Below are 17,629 nucleotides of genomic sequence, written 5' to 3'. Positions count from 1 at the left end.
ATATCATTGTCAAGTTGAGTGATGTGGACTGAAAAGTAGGAGAATAATTTGTTGGACTGCTGTGCTTGAATGGAGTTTAGTGATTCAAGTCTCAACTGGAAGCTGGTTGCAACTGGTGTACTTTAGAGATCAGTAGAGGATCTGCTACTGTTAAGCACACAGGACAGACAGGAGAGAATGTACCCTCAGCATATTTGTGGATGATACCAAACTGGGCAGGTGGTGGGTGTGCAGGAGGGTGGTGCTGCCTTTAAGGGGAATTTTGAACTGCAGGTCTGAGAACCTGCTTAAGTTCAGCAAAGATAAATGCAAAATCATGCATTTGGGATGGAATGTCCATTGGTGTAGGCTGGTGGGCTGACAGATTGGATAGCAGATTTGCCAGAGGAGGAGTTGTGTGTGTGAATCTCTGGTTGAAACCTATACAATGCAGACCTATGCAACCTCTGTTATTGGGCTGTCTTAAAAAAGCCACTGGCATGTATCACATGCCAGACACAGCAATGTATCACATGCCAGTGTCTAGTTTTCTTTGCCCTTCCTCCTCATTCTGAGTAAGACAGCTGTTGGCAAACATGAAGGAAGTTCAATGGAAGTCCACTAAGCTGCTTAGGGTGGTGAAGTGTGTGACCTGTGAGGAGAGGCTGAGAGAGCTGAACTTACTTAGTCTGCAGAAGAGAGGGTTAATATGGGATAGAATAGCAAACCCCCTTCTTAGAGGGGATTTTAAGACAAGGCCAATCCAGAGTCTTCTGAAAGGCAGTGGTGGAAGGACAAGAAGCAATGTACATAAACTACAGCAGTGGAAATCCAGAAGGGATACAAGGGAAAGATTAGTCACTGTGGGAGCGGTGAAGCAGAAGAGCAGGTGCCCAGGGATGTGGTATCTCTATGCTTGGAGATCCTCAGCACTCTGAAAGCTACTTTCTGAGGTACTTTTAATGACCTCTTCCTTTTAAGAGAGAGTCTCCCTGTTCAATCATTCCTTTACCATTTTTAAAAAAATCTCAGATACACTGTTTCCATCTTTGCAAAGTAAATTACTTCCCAGGAGGCAACCTGGGAAATAGTTCATTGATACTTGGTTAAATTGGGGAGGTCTGCCAGATTTTCTGTTACCTGAAAGAAGTGAAGTAAACAGAATATTCTCTTATTAAGGAAAATTACTGTCTTAATCTGGCACAATGTACTGTTGATAGAAAAACCCCTAACTGATAGCTTTTGCCCATTTTCCATGTAAAAACAGGGAAAAAATTTTGCTGGAACTTGAGGAACCATCATGAACAACTGAAAATGCAGGCTCTGTTCCTTCATATGAATTAATGGAATTGTTTACTGTCAGCCCAGTAAGCTGCTTTTTTCAGATTGATGAATGTGATAACAGTAGCAATCATTTAAATTCATAGGAGCTCTATAGGGGTAGTTCAGGCCAGCTTTGCCTTACTGAATCTCTGTTGCTTTTTAATGGGAGAAGGAAAGACTGCAGCTGGCCAAGCTGCCATCAAAAGAGAGACTTTTTGAACTGAATACACTCAGCTAGACATAGACATAGAATCCTACAGTGCTTTTCTGTTCTCTTATTTCATAATCAATTTAGGCTAGAATAAGATTTTGTCAGAGTAGAACATTTAATTAATAGCTATTAAATTAAAAAAAAATTGTCCTGACTGTTTATTTGTCATTGGTTGCTGTTAATTTTATGATCACTTTTGAGAGAAGCAAGATAATTAGCTGTAGTTTTATTTTGTGCAAGACTACATCTGTTTTCTAGTTCCAGAAAACAAATTGTTGCAATCACAGTACTTCTAAGGCATTTTAAACCCCTTTAAGTCATTCTAACTAAAACATTTAGTCTGACGTGAGCCATGTTTGTCCTATCTTACTGTAAAGCAACTTTTTCTTCTTGATTCTTAACTTCTTTGTGAAGAGTGTGTCGTGTCATTTTTGGAGTGGCATCTTAACTGTCTGCTCAGACATTTCTTTCCTTTTTCAGATGAAGATGATAATGAAGAAAAAGAAAATCCTCTTGCTTTAGGAGAGGGAGGCGAGAGTGGTGGTCTTGTGCCTGGAAAATCTCTAGTTTTTGCAGCCATGGAGTTGCTGATGTTCATCCTAGTGCGACACATGCCCCACCTGAGTTCAAAAGTGTCGGATTCTCCAAGTCACGTTGCTGCCAAATCCCACCTCTCTGAGGAAAGCGCTCGTCTTGTGGCTGCCACTGTTAATATTCTGTCTGACCTGCCTTCCCTGTGTTCTCCAGCAGGTAGGATACTGTCACAGGATATGTGTGAGCACAGCGAGGCTATGGTGCTAAAAACAAACTGTAAATACATCGCTATGAATGCTTTAATTCATAGCATTAATAATATTTAGGTAGTTAACTAAATGCAAATTCAGGCTTTTCCAGTGAGCAGCATAAAGGAAATTTGATTTTAAGTTTGCATGCGTGCTGCAGGTTTGCTGAGGAAATTAGCACTGTGGACAAAGGCTGTAGGAGTTTCAATAACACACTTAGATTTTAAGCCCCTGTACCAATCTGATTTCGTTCTTGGTTTTTTCCCCCCCTTTTTTCATGCTTTTGAAACCTTTCGGGCAAATTTTAATCATATTGTTAAAGAACACAGACATTTTGGAGATAATTAAATTCCTGAGAAGTTCATGAAAAGCAGGAGCTGTAAGAAAAGACAATCCTACAGAGGGAAAAACAGCACAATTCATCTGTGGTACACTTGGCCTTGCAGCTGTCAGTCATTCCCAATGTGATTATAAACTAAATGGAGCTTTCTTCTGCCCAGGAAGACAAAGGATGTGTGTAAGCTGGGATAATTGCACTGAGTGAAGTTCATGGGTAAAGGACACAATTACATGGGAGGCTGTGCTCTTTGACTTTTGCTTTTTGGAGAGCAAATTGCTTGACTGTTGTCTCAAGAATCTTTGGGAAGTTTCACCCACTCTTACAGATGAGACATTTTAAAGTTAGTTCCCTAGTGAGGTGCACTGCAAATAACATATTTGGACAAAGTTATGCTCAAAAGACAATATGGCTTGTCTCCAAACAGAAATTTGTGAATTTGTGCCTTGCACTTTTTTAAGGAACAACAGATTTTGAGTTGGAATCATGTCCTGTTTTTTATGTAATACCCGATTTTTTTTTTTTTGGGAAAGAGGGTGGGCAAAAAGAGTAACTGTATTTACATCTGTGTTGTCTGGAGTAGTCTGGAGGGTTTGGCAAGTGGCCACTGCAAGTAGCTCAGAAATGACTGTTAGTTTAAAGAGCAGTCCCTTCCTGTCATAATTGTTTTACTTCATGTGTTTATCCTCACAGCATTCCCAGAAGTAGGAAAATGGCAGGATTTGTGTTTCCACAGATGTGGGAAAATGAAGCATAGAAGGGATATAGAAAGAAGCTTGACTGTCTGAAGTGATCTGTAGATTGATTTTGCATGCCTAAACCCAACAGCACTCTTCTTTTCAGTCCTGTCGGGGCTTAAAGTCTGTCTGCATGTGTTATTGAAACTGCTACAGCCTTTGTCCATGATTTGAGACACCCAAACAGCTTCCTTTCTTTGCTTCTGGTAAGGTGGGGCACACCACCTTACTCAGAAAGTGCAGTAACTTAGTTTGGATACTTGTTTCCAGACCTCTTATTTTTGCTGTTTATTAGACCCTAGTGATGTGTAGATCCTTCTCAAAGGTACTTAGCAACCTGGATGACATACCTTTTATCACATGCCATGTGGGACAAAGCTTTAATAGCTAAATCATCATTCCTGAACTGACAGCAGCATTTCAATTGTTGGCTTGTATGACTTGTGTTATGATACATTTCAGTAGCACTGATGAATGAATTTGGTGATGAAATGGTGAATGACACATGTCACCCGTTACCTGAATTGCACTTTATCTCATCTTCTTTGTCTCCAACCAAACACATCCATATTGAGGAAGACAAAGAGCTTATCTACCACACTTTAAAAATTCTATTTTATCTTTTTTTTTTTCCTTTTTTTTTAGGGTGTATGACAATCTTACCCACTATCCTATTTCTGATAACAAGGGTATTGAAAGAAACAGCAGTAAAGTCAGCAGATAATCAGGTCCCACCTCCAGTCACTGCAGCTCTTCAAGGCATAAAAACTATTGTTACTCTTCCAACAGTCAAGACTGATGAAACTCAGAAACAATGGACAGGTCTTATCCGCAGCACTCTGGCATCTATCTTGGAAGACTCTCAGCCTGGTAAGTGGTTTCCCAGTGCAGGAGAAAAATGGATTCAAGGAAAATGGTATCTGCCTATAACTTAATGTAAGACCTGAATGAGCAAATCTCATCAGTTGCTTAACAAATTTTATTGAAGAAATGCACAACATTGACTTTAACAAAGTAGTTACATCTCAGGAGTTCTCACTTCAGATTTGTCTTTGGTCTGTCTTTGACAGTGTTGAGCATAACCTCCAGTTAGAAGTTTTCCCTTTTGCAATGCGTCTGGCATCAGCCTCTCGGTTTTTTTGCTGGCGCAAGTCATTTAATCTTAATGACAGTCAGTGTTAAAGTGAATGAGTGGAAAGACAGCCACAGATAATTGTGGAAAGGTTCATACTGGAGTAGGATGTTCACAACACTGTTAAAAGCTTTCTTTGGTGATAAAGAAATCCTGGCCAAAAAATGCCTGTTACTCACCAGCACAATGGTTACTGTCTCTTCAGAGAACTGCAGACCACTTCTTATGGTTCACATACATGCTTTGCCTTGCCCTTCAAAAAGTAAAAAAGATGTACAGTCTTAGCTGCATAGTTAGCAAAAGAGACACAAAGATTTTCCATTTGCATAGTGGTAGTCAGTGAGAAAAACATCCCATTACATTGCCAAGGAGCCATTTGTTGAGAGTGAACAGAGGCTTGAATGGAGTTACTCATGTGAGAGATGGGGAATGAGGAGGTAATTGCAAATGACTCTGAAATGTCCAAAGGGGGAGGATCACTAGGTTTGTGTTAGCCAAGCCAAACTACTAATTTGATTTGTCACATCAGCTCTTGTTTTCCAGCCTTTAGTTACTGTAGAGATTTCACAGGCCCTCTTTCCAGAAACATCACTGGCTGGAGACCTTTTTGCAGGCATCAAAAATTTTTCTAGGTTCCTTGCAGGAGTGTATGTTTTCCTTTCTAATCTTCTGTGAAGTGCAATTGATCACAGATGCAAAAATCTAAGCCAGGTCCACTGCATTCAATTTCAAGCGTTATCATTCAATAAAATTCAAACAAATTTTAAAATAATTTAAATAATGTAAGAAAAAACATCACTTAAAATGCCCGGAGTAGTTTTTTGAAGTGAGGTTTTACATTATGGCTAAGCCAGTTAAGTGACTAGCTGATATCTGTAAAGGGCAGTCATGCTGTTTTTCTTTTTTGCTGACTTTATATATGCTGTTTCTTTATGCCTCTCAGGGGAGACCAGAACCAATGTGGCCAACCAGACCAGCAGAGCAGTGTTTTTAATATATATTATAATAGTTTGTATATACATATTTTTGTTCCTGTTGTGAATTCATGAATGAGATCTGTGAAGACAGAACTTAGGCAAGGAAAAAAAATTGTGACAATGGCAAATACAGGCTATTTGAAAGGCAGGAAAAATTAAAGTAGGACTGTTCCTGTTGGTGACAATTGGCTGTCAGATCAACTAGTCTGTTCTGTGAAACCTCATGTTAAGTAAAAGTTGTTGCCACGCTGGATATCTATTTCTTACTCTGCTGTATCAGCTGAAGATAATTATTTTAAAAAGTGAAGTAGACCTTTAATGGGCAAAAGATCTAAAAATATCTTTTTTCCTCTTGTTTACACACTGAAAACAAAAAGCTTGACTTGGTCTGAGAAAGTGGGTGGTAATGTTTTCCTTGATACTTAAGTTTCAGAAAGATTGACTTACTTTATTAAAACAACTGTTAGAATAGAGTTGCTCAGATTTTTGTCAGTCACAGCCAACAATGATACTGTAATAAGTAAATGCATATGCAGTTGCGAATAATTTCAAGTACATGTATTTCCTCTTTGTGAGTTTTATCTGTGTTCACTGGATTTTATTAGATAAATGCTAAAGCCTTTTTGGAATAAGCTAACAGCATGTTTGCTTTTGTTTTTCAGAGGCCTCTAAACCTATTCTTGATGAAGTAAGCATACTTACAGCTATTGCTCTCTTCCTCTTGTCAGCAAGCAATGAAATAATTGGAGTGCAATCTTTACAAAATGGATGTATGAACAGATTTAGAAGTGCATTGAATTCTTCTGATCCTTGGGTAAGATCATGTTATGGGAATGTAAATGACATGGAGCCAGCAGAAACTAATCAGAAACTAATCGTGATATATTTAACACATTTCCTCAATGCTTTGTGATGCCTTTACTTCAGGGACAGGTACTGCTGTCAGGATAACTAGAATTTTCAACAATGCATTATTGAAACTCATGAGCAAAATAACCCAGACTTAGTGCTTCTTGATAAAGTGTTCATGGCCTTGTGCCAGGTTCTTGACTTCAGCTTTTTAAAAGGCAAAACCAGTCTCTGGTATATGAAATTTTATCAGATGAAAAGGTTGGTTATCATAGAGGGGGTGACATTTTAACATTAGTGTTGATCTTTTATAATACAAACAAAACCATTTTTTCCTTAGATAAAATTACAGCCCACATTTCTGATCAATTTTATATTTGTTTGTGCAAAACCTGTGCTTGTTTTGCATGTTCATACAAAACTCAGTTTGGGAGCAAAAATATAATTTTGTGGGCACCATCACAATGTCTATATATCAGGATTCATTTGTTTCATAATTTCACTTCTGCCCTTTGGCTTGCCTTTGTGAAATGCCTTCTGAATTAACTTTGTCATTGAGGAGGAAAGTTAAAAAAGTTGTAGACTGACTTGGTTCAAGCAGGCTAATGCACTGTATGGATAGTTAAGCTTAACTTTTCCAGCCATATATTTATCAATTTGAGTGGATATTAGAAATCTGCAGGTGGGAGCTAAGGAGAAAAATCTGTGATGTTTCTACAAGCAAACACTGCAGGGATTCCTGAGAAGAAAAACACGCAAAAAATGCGGATGTGTTTAGGGTCACAATGAGGCATTTAAATTCCTGTTTGGACTGATACTTCTTCATAGTAGGGCAGGTGTTCTCCAGCATGAACATAAAATTCAGTTGATTCTGCAGCCTCACTCTGGATGGAAAGCTACTTAGAATTTTATTGTTCAAATGGAAATGTCAGTTGTATTAAGTGAAACTTTTATGTCTTACTCTCTCTGAGCTCTGTATAAACACTCGAACAGCGAGAGAGAAGTACGTGGTCGCCCACTACCCTGCTGGAAAGCTGCCTGTCAGCTGGAACTTACCACTATTTTTGTAGCACACAGAGCAACTTTGGAGAGCAGCCAGATGGTGTCCACTCTCTTCTCACCAATGTGCAGAGCAAATACTCTGTAATACTTGTATGTTCGTTCTGGCTTTTTAAATGTGAAATATTCCTTGTTGCAGTCAGTGATGAGACGCCTGTTTGTAATAAAAGCATGATCGTGATTGTACTAAGTGCATTGAACTGATTAAGGAGACGACTCTTCCAAAGAAACTACTGATGCCTTAAAAGAAATACAGGAGTATTTTTGAAACTATTACCACATGAAAAGGTCAAATATCATGTATAGTAATAACCAGAAGTCTGGTGAGCTCAATTCCCTTTTGTTCCAACAAGATAACTCAGTTGAGAGATCCAAGTGTTTCAACGCTGTTGGGCAGGTTTTACATGAGAGTGTGACTCTTTTGCTTCGAAGAAGCTCTGATTTTACCTTTCAGGAGTTTTTGTAGACTTCTGTGAATGCACAATAGTCCGAAGTTTTATATTACACAGTTCAAAGGAAAAAAACTTGGATGGAATTCTGCTGTCAGATGCAGTCCTAAAATTGTTTTGAAATATGGCTGCATTTAAGAAAATACTTTTACTCCTTATTTCAAAGGTTGATCTAATAATCTTTAACAGCTAATAAGGAATGAAGTTTAAAGAAAGACAGGAAAGGAAGAGAATTATTTGTAACAGTATGGAGAGATAGAGGTAAAATTTGTTGAAAAGGTCAGAGGTGATGGTGAGTGAGGCATTGAAGAAAAAGGTTCTTCTGTGGAGCTCTGTTACAAAGCATACAAATGACATGAGAAATGTTATTATTTCAGACCTTAAATATTGAACTGTATAGAAAACCTGCAGCTATTGAATTAACAGTAATATGATCTCATAACTAATATTTTCTTACCAGTAGTTTTTATAATCTATGACTTTTTATTCAATATTTTTATTTATATATCTGTGTTTCCACTAACCCCTGGATCTCCTCACAGATCATTTTGTTCAGTAATACTTCCTCTAGAACATTTCTGTTCAGCATGTGCTGGGTAACTCATCTTGTTTGGACTTCTGTGAAGTTAAAAAACACGTGCAATGTTTTATCCTCACATTTGTTGTGAGGCTTCACCTTTTCAAAAATGCTGGGTTATTTGTGGTGGATTTTGGAGAAAGAACTTTGTATGCCCCAAAAAATGTATTCATAAATTCATCTGAACAAGATCATCAGTGGGTCATTTTCCCAAACCTTGGCTTTAATAATCTCTGCTTTCCACAGAGGGGGAGGAGGATTAAAAAAAAAAATAGAAGGATGACAAGGAGAGCATTCTGTGATCAGCTTATATAGTCCTAGGCTACTACCAGCACAAAAGGGAGAATGAGAAGCAAGGATGGAAAGGCCTGACAGTTTTGGTTATAGCCTTGGCTTGTATTAGAACAATAAGATCACTTTGTTCTGAGTCATTTTTATGGGCACTGTTGCCTTTCTGGAATTGGAATAGCATATCACGATTTTGAAGATTAAGCTACTATTAGAGCTGGTAGTTCTGAGACCTAAACATGGAGTTCACAGTGAACTGGTGTGACTGACTTGTGTGATATTAACTGTCTTTATTTTCTCAGGGTTTATATTATTACTGCTACTTAGTACCTGCATGTTCTTTCTAATTGTCCTTCCTTTTATTGAACCCTGGGCTAATACTGCTTTATTAGCTGGGCTGTGTTGCTTCTTTCCTCTTACTTAGTACGTTTCCTTCCCATTTAGTAGTCTTTTTATTTATTTAATCACAGATAACAGAGTTTATTATTTTCACTGAGTTAACAAATAACTTTGAGGACAATGTATTTATCTTGATTTGATTAGGTTCAAGCCAAGTGTTACCAGCTTCTGCTTTCTGTGTTCCAACACACCAATCGTGCCCTGTCCACTCCATATATTCATTCACTGGCCCCTATCATGGTTGAGAAGTTGAAGGCTGTGGAAAGGAGCCGCCCGAACAACAATCTGGAGCTTTTAGCAGTCCAGGAAGGAATTAAAGTCCTTGAAACATTGGTTGCCCTTGGTGAGGAGCAGAATAGTAAGTATTTAGGTTTTCTAGAGAAACGAGTAATGCTAAAATAGAATATTGAACATTAGAAATGTCGCAGTTAGGAACTCAATGGCATAATCACAAATGGACTGTGTGTGCAACATGCTTTTGTAATTCCAGTGATAGAACTTTTGTATACATGAACTTGCATAGCATGTACAGCATGATATGTTGTGCCCTGTGCATTTCTGGATTGCAGGAAAAAAATTTAAACATGAACTACAGTAATAAGTGATATTTTATTCTGTTTTGAAATTTGTATTTCATGCTTTTTCAATTTACTTTTACTTTTTTACTTTACTTTACTTTCAATTTACTTTCTGAAGACTTGCTGTCTTTGACATTTGACTTCAAATGCTGAAAAAGTTCCTCCTAAGAATACTACTATTGGTTTTGTGTAGGGTTTTTTGGATGGTTTTTGTTTGGTTGGTTTTTGTGGGTTTTTCCACTCAATGGTCTCCTTGTTGGAGTTTCTCTTCTTTGATAGAATATAAAATTTCTTGAGCCTCATTCTGCTTCAGGAACAGTTGTTTGAAACACAGGTGAAATGAAAATGAGAGAGTAACTGAAACAAATGAGGAAACAGATCATCTGATTTGCTGACTGGAGACATTTCACCCCATGAGTATGATTAGTCAGAATCTATGAGGAAGAATAATTAATACTCTGGTAATCTAAAACAATTTTGATAAATAAGTTGACATTAATTTTTAAGTTCTTTGAGCTTAAAATGTACAATCACCAGGTTACACATTTCAAAGTTGTACTTGAATTCTTTCTAGGTACAAAAATTTGCCTTGTTGCTTAAGTTTAGCTGCCTTTTTTGTTCTCAAGGTCAACCCTCTTGATCCCTTTGCCATTTTGCCCTGCTAGTTTTTGAATTAGGATCTCCCAGACCAACACAACATAAATAACAGCAGATAATTGTCCCTGACTTTTTGTGAACACTTGCTTTCTGGTATCAGTTCACTTATGTTTGCTGGGGAGGTGGATACTCAAATTCAATTGAGTAACATTTCTGTCTGCCTGAAAAGTGTTTTGAAATCCTTTAATATGATAGGCACTCTACATCTTAAAATCTTTCATCAATGATCTGCAATTGGATGGTGCAAAAGCATCTCAAAATGAGCATCAGGATCAACATAACTGTAATGAACAATAATAGAAATCTTAAATCCAGTCCTGGTAAGACAGATTGGACTGATCAAAACACAGGAAGCCGTCTACATTTCAGTTGTTTTAATTTGATAATTTTTTTATTACAGTTTCTACTGTGAGTTCTGAAAACAATATTACCGTTCCTTACCTGTGTAGTAGCTGATAATTTTTTTTGGTTTCATTCTCTGATATGGTAATTCCACTTTTTTTTTTCTTTCATTTTAGGAGTACAGTTGCTTGCCCTTCTCGTTCCCACTCTGATCTCCTATTTACTGAATGAAAATGCCTTTGCTTCTGCATCTACAGCATCCAAGGGTCTTCATGAGTTTGCACTTCAGAACCTAATGCACATTGGTCCACTTTACCCACATGCTTTCAAGACAGTCATGGGAGCTGCTCCTGAATTGAAAACACGTCTAGAAACTGCAGTCCGAGCAAGTCAGGCCAGCAAAGCAAAAGCAGCTGCTAGGCAACCACCACCCACAGTACATTCCACCCCGACAATTAAACTGAAAACTAGCTTTTTTTGAATTACTTTTATTATTTTTGGACCATTAAGTAGTCAGAAATGTTACATTATCCCTGCATACATGTCTAATTTCGTGTAATTTGTGTGTGAAAGGCTGTCTAATGGAGCTTTGTGTAATTACTTGAAATCCATGCATTACAAGGGAAGTGGTGTTACTTGTATTTGTATAGATTTTTAGGAAATTGTGATCATATTTATGAATTTCTGTTATAAATTATCCACCAAAATTATTCTGTATCTAAATAGTTTTATTTATTTTTAAAAGCTATCTTAAACCCTCCAGTGGTTTTTGAAATCCGGTGATTGTTATCCCACCATTGTGCCAACGCACCAACACAGTGGGGATGGAGAGAAGAGGAAAAACTGTTATGAAGTACTTACCCTGTACCATGGGGAATTTCTAGTGTAGAAGTATGAAATTTTTCCTTTTATTTAAAAAAAATAATAGGGAAAGGGACTTCGTAGATTGTTTCAGCTTGCATGAAAAAAACCCCAAAACTCCAAAACAAAATAATTGAAAATTTTCAGCCTTTCTTAAGGTGAATGATCAAGCATGCTGTCTTAATGAGTTGTCCTTATTTATGTGGTGTATATCTCTTTCAAATCCGTTTCCATGCTTGAAAATGAATAAAGGATGCAAAGAATCTAATCCCCTATCTCTTTGAATATAAATTTTAAAGAATGCACTGGAAACTGAGTTTTTAAAGAGAACTGCCTTCTGTCTGCATTTTTGTAGGTGTAGATCTTGGCCCTTGTAAGGTGTTTTGTGTTTGCAGTCTTCCTGTTCTGCCAGCAACTGGTTGAATATGTGATGAGCCAGTGCTTTGCCCTTTGTCCAGACTCATGAGTATTTAACCTTCCTGCTAGATTTTATTTTCTGGATACATCATACCTGTAGTCCTTGATCAAGTTTGCAAGCAGAGGTACTGGAGCACTTTGCACTGTACTGACTCAGGGGGCGGAACACAGGTGGGAGCCGGGTTCCTCCAGTTTTTCCTTCTCCTTCCAGGCTTTTTTCCAAAGCATGTGGCTTCCCTCCCATCTGAGTGAGTCTGATGTGCAGATTTTGGGGCTTTTAGCTCATGTGCTGTGCTAACCTTGCATGCACAGCCAGGGACTCCCAGTGTCTGCCTGCAGCCAGGCCTCACCCTTCCTCTTGGCAGAAGTGTGGAACCATGTATTTTCTTGTGTATATAAGACTGACTTACATGACTTTTTTGACACAGCTGTTGAATTTATGGGCTTTTATAGAGATCTTTCTATAGATTTTGCTTTATAGAGAAAAGTAACATAACCAGAGGTCTCTACTAGGCCTGCTGAATTTCATCTCTGATGTTTCTCTGTATACTCTGTAAAAACTGCATATTTCAGATGCTTCAACTTCAAATATAACAAAGGGATAGTAAATATAATTGAATATGACTAATATCTGCTTAAAATATTTGTAGATCACTATTTTTGCATAGATACTTCCCTCTAGGCTTTCTATTTTCCTCTAAGACCTTATCTAATATCCCTTTGAGTACCTATGCAAAATGGTCAAGATAATGCTCTTTCGCCCTATGGTAAGTTGGCTGTGTGCAAAATATTTAACAGAAAATCAGAAATGCTTTTATTTCACAGTGAATGTTGTAGTACTAAAGTGAGGACACAGCAAGTGGTGTGTACTCCAATCTCAATTTTTTTGGTAAAGATAGTAATCAAGTCTTGTTCTGTTGTTCTGCAGGAGTAAAGATACATGCAGAAGTAAAAACAATGTGCTGTACATGATGAGGAAAGTAACTTCACTAATTTTTTCTTCTTATATAGGTAGTGGGAATTAAATTTTTTTAAATACATCCCTTTCTAATAAGTCTGTTCAGCACTACAAATCTATTTTGCTTAGAGGTTCTGAACCAGTTTAACATTTGAAAGTATTAAGGACTCTTCCAGTTCAAAATTAACACAAACATTTTGCAAGTAAAAGAGAAAACAAGTTTATAACCTGTTTTAGATTCCTTCCCCTCCACCAGGTAGTCTAGGAATTAATGACTTCTTGGAAAGATTTTGTCTATAATCATGTTTTGTTTGCCTTAAGTTTTATCTCAGCACTTTTAAGTTTTGGTTAGACTCTAGTTGACAAAATGTCTGAAGATTCGGAAGGGGGGAGGGAAGTGTAGCAATCAAGCATAACTAAGAAGTCAGTAGAACAATAGAAAAAAGTTAGCAGAAGAGAAAATGGCACTAGATAGATGTAGAGGGATAGAGAAGGGAGAGGTTTTTCTTTGTATTTTGTGTGGCTGTCTGCAACATGCACAACTCTTGTTTGTATACATCCTTCCCCAGTTTAATCCTCGTTCGCTTCTCTGCTTGCTCCTGATACTAAAGTTATTATCATGTGATTTTACACAATATTTTGGCATCAAATTCCATTTTATTAAAAAAACTGAAGTAACTTGAAACGGCCATAGTGCTTATTGTTGTTTGTCACTGTCCTTTTCGTCTTTTTCTTTGTCAATAGCCTTTTAAATGTGCTTTTTAATGAAACAGTTTGCTCCGCTTCCCCTTCACATCGTTCATCTCTCTCTCTCTGCTGTTTCCTTCCCTTCTGGGTGAGCCTTGTTCTACATGGATTCCTTGCCGAGGTTCCCCAGATCACGCTCCCTGTCCCGTGCTGTCGCTCCCGTTCCCCGCTGCTCTCCGATGCTCTAAGTCAGCTTCCTTCGTGCTCTTTCCCAGAGAGATGGTCCGGCAGCCGCAGCTCCCGCTCCGCGGGCAGGGTTACGAGGCAGGCGGCTGCGGTTTCCGAGCAGCCACACCGCAGCAGGAACCGCGGCTGGAGAGGGCAGCGGGGCCGCTCCCGGTGCGCCCGGGCCGCGGCGAGGAGCGCAAGCGCTGCCACCGGGGCCATCGCCCTCGGGAGCTCCGTGGCACCGCCGTGGTGGCACACAGCATCTTGTACACGGTGCTGGCCCTCGGCACAGCCCGACGGAGCGGCGCCTGGCCTGCCCTCAGCAGGGCTCTGCTGCTGGGGCGCACACGGCGCGGGAAGGGAGCCCCGCTTCGGCCCCTGGTGCCGTGGGGAGGGCAGTGCTGCCGATATCTTTCGCCCCCAATCCCACAGGCTCCTGTTTTCCCTTTCCTCGCGGAGCAGCCAGCGTGGCAATTCCTGAAAAATGTAGTGTCGCTCTCCTTCCCAGCATTGCAAAGGATGTTCAAGAAACCCCCGTAGCCTTGGGCAGGGTTTCCAGCCTTTGGCAGTGAGAGGCCGAGCGCTGCTCAGATCAAGGAGGAAGGAGGAAAGCCGGAGCTGCCAGGGCAGGGCCCGATGGGAGCACGTGGGACTGATGCGGGACCCCTGCCCTTGCCGGGTTCCTGGGGTGGGCTGCGGGAGAGCCCAAGCAGTGTCAATCCCGCTCGCAGCTGGAGGTGACCATTCACCTGTGCTCCCGCTGCAGGGACTGCCCCTGGCTGGCCCCTACCGCCGGCACCCCGGCCTAGCCGACCGGACCACACGTCCCAGAGGTGAGGCCTAGCCGCCCGAACGCCATCCCTGAGATTACGGACGACGCGGGAAGAGGGCGGCGATCGAAGAAGCCTCCCCGCCATCCAGCGGAACTACAATTCCCAGGATGCCGCGCGGGGCGGCGGGGCGAATCGCTCCCCGGCGCTGTCCCCGCCAGGCCACCGTAGCGGCGGGCGGGGGCGGCTGTCAGGCGGTGACGGCGGGCGGGACGCGCCCAGGTTGTTGCTGCTGCTGCTGCTGCCGGGACGCGGCGGGAGCGGCGGCGGCGAGCCAGGCGGACCCGGCCCGGCCATGGACGAGCAAGCGGGGCCCGGCGTCTTCTTCAGCAACAATAACAATAACAACGCCCTCCTGCTGCCGCCGCCGGCGGGCGGGCCGGGGCTGGAGCCGGGCGAGGCGGCGGCAGCGGCGGCCGCGGCGGCGGCAGCAGGAGGCGGCGGAGGAGGGGGAGTCTCAGCCTCCGGAGCCGCCGCGCCGCTCTCGGCGTCCCGGGCGCAATACAGCGTGCCGGGCATCCTGCATTTCCTGCAGCACGAGTGGGGCCGCTTCGAGGCGGAGCGCGCCGAGTGGGAGGCGGAGCGGGCGGAGCTGCAGGTAACACCCGCGACCTTCTGTCCCCCCCACAGCCCCGGCTCCTGCGGCCGCTCCCCCTCCGTGTCCCCCGGCTCTGCGCAGCTGGAGGGGAGCGGCCGCCCTGGGCGCTGTCCCGGCTTGTCCTCTTTCCCGGGAGGGAGCGGCCGGCCGGGCTGTTCCGCTGCCCCCTGGGCTGCCGCCCCCCGCCGCGGCCGGGCCGGGGGTGGGACGTGGCGGCGGGCCCGGCGGGGAGCGGGCCCTGCCCGCGGGGAGCGCCCCTGCGCCCGGTGCCGCTCTCCGGGGATTTTCCGGATGCCCCTCGGTGTCGGCCGCCCCGACTTGTCCCCAGTTTCATAACCCCTGTCACAGTCTGCCCCCCTTGTGCCGCGGCTGCCGCCGGTGCCGCCCGCCCGCACAGGGCCGGGCCCGCGGGACCGGCTGAGTCCCGTCGGTGCTACGGGCACGTTATGTTGTGTTTTCGTTTGAAAAGCAGTGAGGCTGATACGCTCATTAATGCATGAAAGGACTGATAGTGATCTTGTGGTTAAAAGAACTTGTGAGCTCCTGGCCTAGAGCCATTGCTGTCAGATACTTCAGTGATGGGCGCGTTGCGTTAACTCCAATAACAGTCGATAATGCAACCTTCGTTCCTCTTTGGTGTTGTTTACAAGAAAATTCCTGTGTTAAACCTTAACGCTGGCCATGTTGCTAGCAGCCCACTGTTTGGTTTTCATTTGGCCATGTTTGAGACTGAAAAGTGTCTATGGGTTTCTTTTTTAAGTCTCCTTTCTTTGTCTCTTTCTTCCTGTCCATCTCTTCTATGGCTTTCCTTGAAAGTCGTTGTCAAGAGAGTCTCGAGTCTGTGTAGTAATGCAAACCACTTCTCTGTTTTTTTGGTTATTGGGTTGGTTTTTTCATCTTTTGAATTTTACTTTCTACATACATCAAACAACCATTCTGAGAAGAGTGGTAGGTGTGACATTCTTTAATGAGAGTTCCCTTGTAGGAATTTAAAGGAAGTGGTCATGAGAACAAGAGAGTAATTTTTATTTTAACTTCCCTGATTCAGTAAGAAATTGGTTAGTAACTGAATGATATTTCTATTCACTACATCTAGTAAATACTGTGTAGAAAGTTACTAGCTAGCTATGTACAGGAATAACCTCATGTGTCATATATCCAGTGGAGGCCCATAAATATCTTGACATATATTCATAGCTGATTCAGATATCAAATATTGCTTTGGAGAAAAAAAAAATCTGTTTTACAGGACCTAGGAAATTTTGCCAGTGTATTAAAAGTAATAACACTTTGCATATTTATCACATCCTTCAGCAGCATGACTTCCCTCCTCCTCCCCCAGGTATCCCTCAAAAGCTTGGTGTTACGGATGAGAGAGGAGGAAAGAAATTGAGCATTTAGACTATTTGCAGAAGTCATGTATTATCAGTGGCAGATAACCCCATCACAAGTTGTTTGCTTGAATGCCTTTGACTCTTGCCAAAACATCTCAATAAAGTTATAATTAGCTGTGGCTGGCATTGCCATGAGCTGTAACAGCATTTATCTGCTGCAGAGTCATGTTCAGGAAGGTGCAAAATTCTTGGCTATCTCTGCAGACATCAGGCGTTAACGTCTGCTGTGACCATTTGCAGATGAATGTTCTTGGATCCCTCTGAGAGGTTTGTGGTGGGGGTTCAGCAGCTACAAGGTGGCTTTTAGAAACTGTGCACCTGAAGCATGAGCAGTGTTAATTAAAGGCCTGGTCTGTGCTCCTTCTGAAGCCTTTTGTTGGCCTGTATATTTGGAAATGTTTAACAGAATAATGGAAATGTGAGGTCGGACGGTTTCTCTGCCGAGATAAAGATGCAGTGCTCCTCATTGTACTTTTATCCAATGCAAATTCCAGTGCTAGATTATCCATCCACTCTTGGGAGGCTGTGGGGCAAAGGACCTATTTAGTGTGGTGGTCTTAGTATGCCATGTTTTTTTCCTGCATTCATCCAGTAGACTTATCTCTGTTTCCTTACCTACCACAATACTGAAATACTTGGGATACCTTATGGCACAGTATTACTGTGCTTGGCTTCTGCTCTGTAGTTGTTGGTTAGTTCCACTCTACTGTCTCTCCAAAAAACACCTTGTAAGTCAGTTCCATTGTGATTTCCTGACTTCCTTTTCTTCCTCTCTGGGCTTCTTTTTATTTTCTCTTTTTCTTATCCTTCCAATTAACTGTGTGGAACTAAGTGTGATGGACAGGTAGAATACCTTCCTGTTGTGTTCTGTGGTGCTTGTTCAAGGGACACACACCCAAGCTCGTAACATATGTGAGTTAGCAAGCTGGGCAGTTTAATCCCTTCCTAGTTACTGGTATAGTGCTGCCTTTCCAAGGTTT

At 41.8% G+C, this 17,629-nt stretch overlaps 2 protein-coding genes across 6 annotated transcripts in view; both read left to right on the top strand.

Moving 5' to 3' along the window:
• Nucleotides 1-11,805, top strand: part of HEATR5B (HEAT repeat containing 5B) — a 55,035-nt gene extending 43,230 nt beyond the window's left edge. The window contains exons 32-36 of the mRNA XM_058019497.1: nucleotides 1,994-2,263; nucleotides 4,015-4,239; nucleotides 6,141-6,292; nucleotides 9,244-9,457; nucleotides 10,853-11,805. Of these exons, the coding sequence (XP_057875480.1) occupies nucleotides 1,994-2,263; nucleotides 4,015-4,239; nucleotides 6,141-6,292; nucleotides 9,244-9,457; nucleotides 10,853-11,157 (1,166 nt within the window). The 3' untranslated portion in view covers nucleotides 11,158-11,805. The remainder of the gene's footprint in view (nucleotides 1-1,993; nucleotides 2,264-4,014; nucleotides 4,240-6,140; nucleotides 6,293-9,243; nucleotides 9,458-10,852) is intronic.
• A 3,110-nt stretch (nucleotides 11,806-14,915) lies between these two features.
• STRN (striatin) overlaps nucleotides 14,916-17,629 on the top strand; it is a 70,091-nt gene continuing 67,377 nt past the window's right edge. For 3 of the 5 annotated variants that reach the window (XM_058019690.1, XM_058019689.1, XM_058019691.1), the window contains exon 1: nucleotides 15,074-15,255. Coding sequence is in view for 2 of the 5 variants with exons in the window: in XM_058019686.1 (XP_057875669.1) it covers nucleotides 14,953-15,255 (303 nt within the window). In the remaining 3 variants the exon portion in view is untranslated. Of the gene's footprint in view, nucleotides 15,256-17,629 lie in introns of all 5 variants that reach the window. The other 2 variants (XM_058019686.1, XM_058019685.1) reach the window with 1 other exon arrangement.

The sequence above is a fragment of the Melospiza georgiana genome, chromosome 3, assembly GCF_028018845.1.
Source record: "Melospiza georgiana isolate bMelGeo1 chromosome 3, bMelGeo1.pri, whole genome shotgun sequence".
Lineage (NCBI taxonomy): Eukaryota > Metazoa > Chordata > Aves > Passeriformes > Passerellidae > Melospiza > Melospiza georgiana.
The sequence above is the reverse complement of the archived record's forward strand: the minus strand, read 5'-3'. Positions and strand labels throughout refer to the sequence as shown.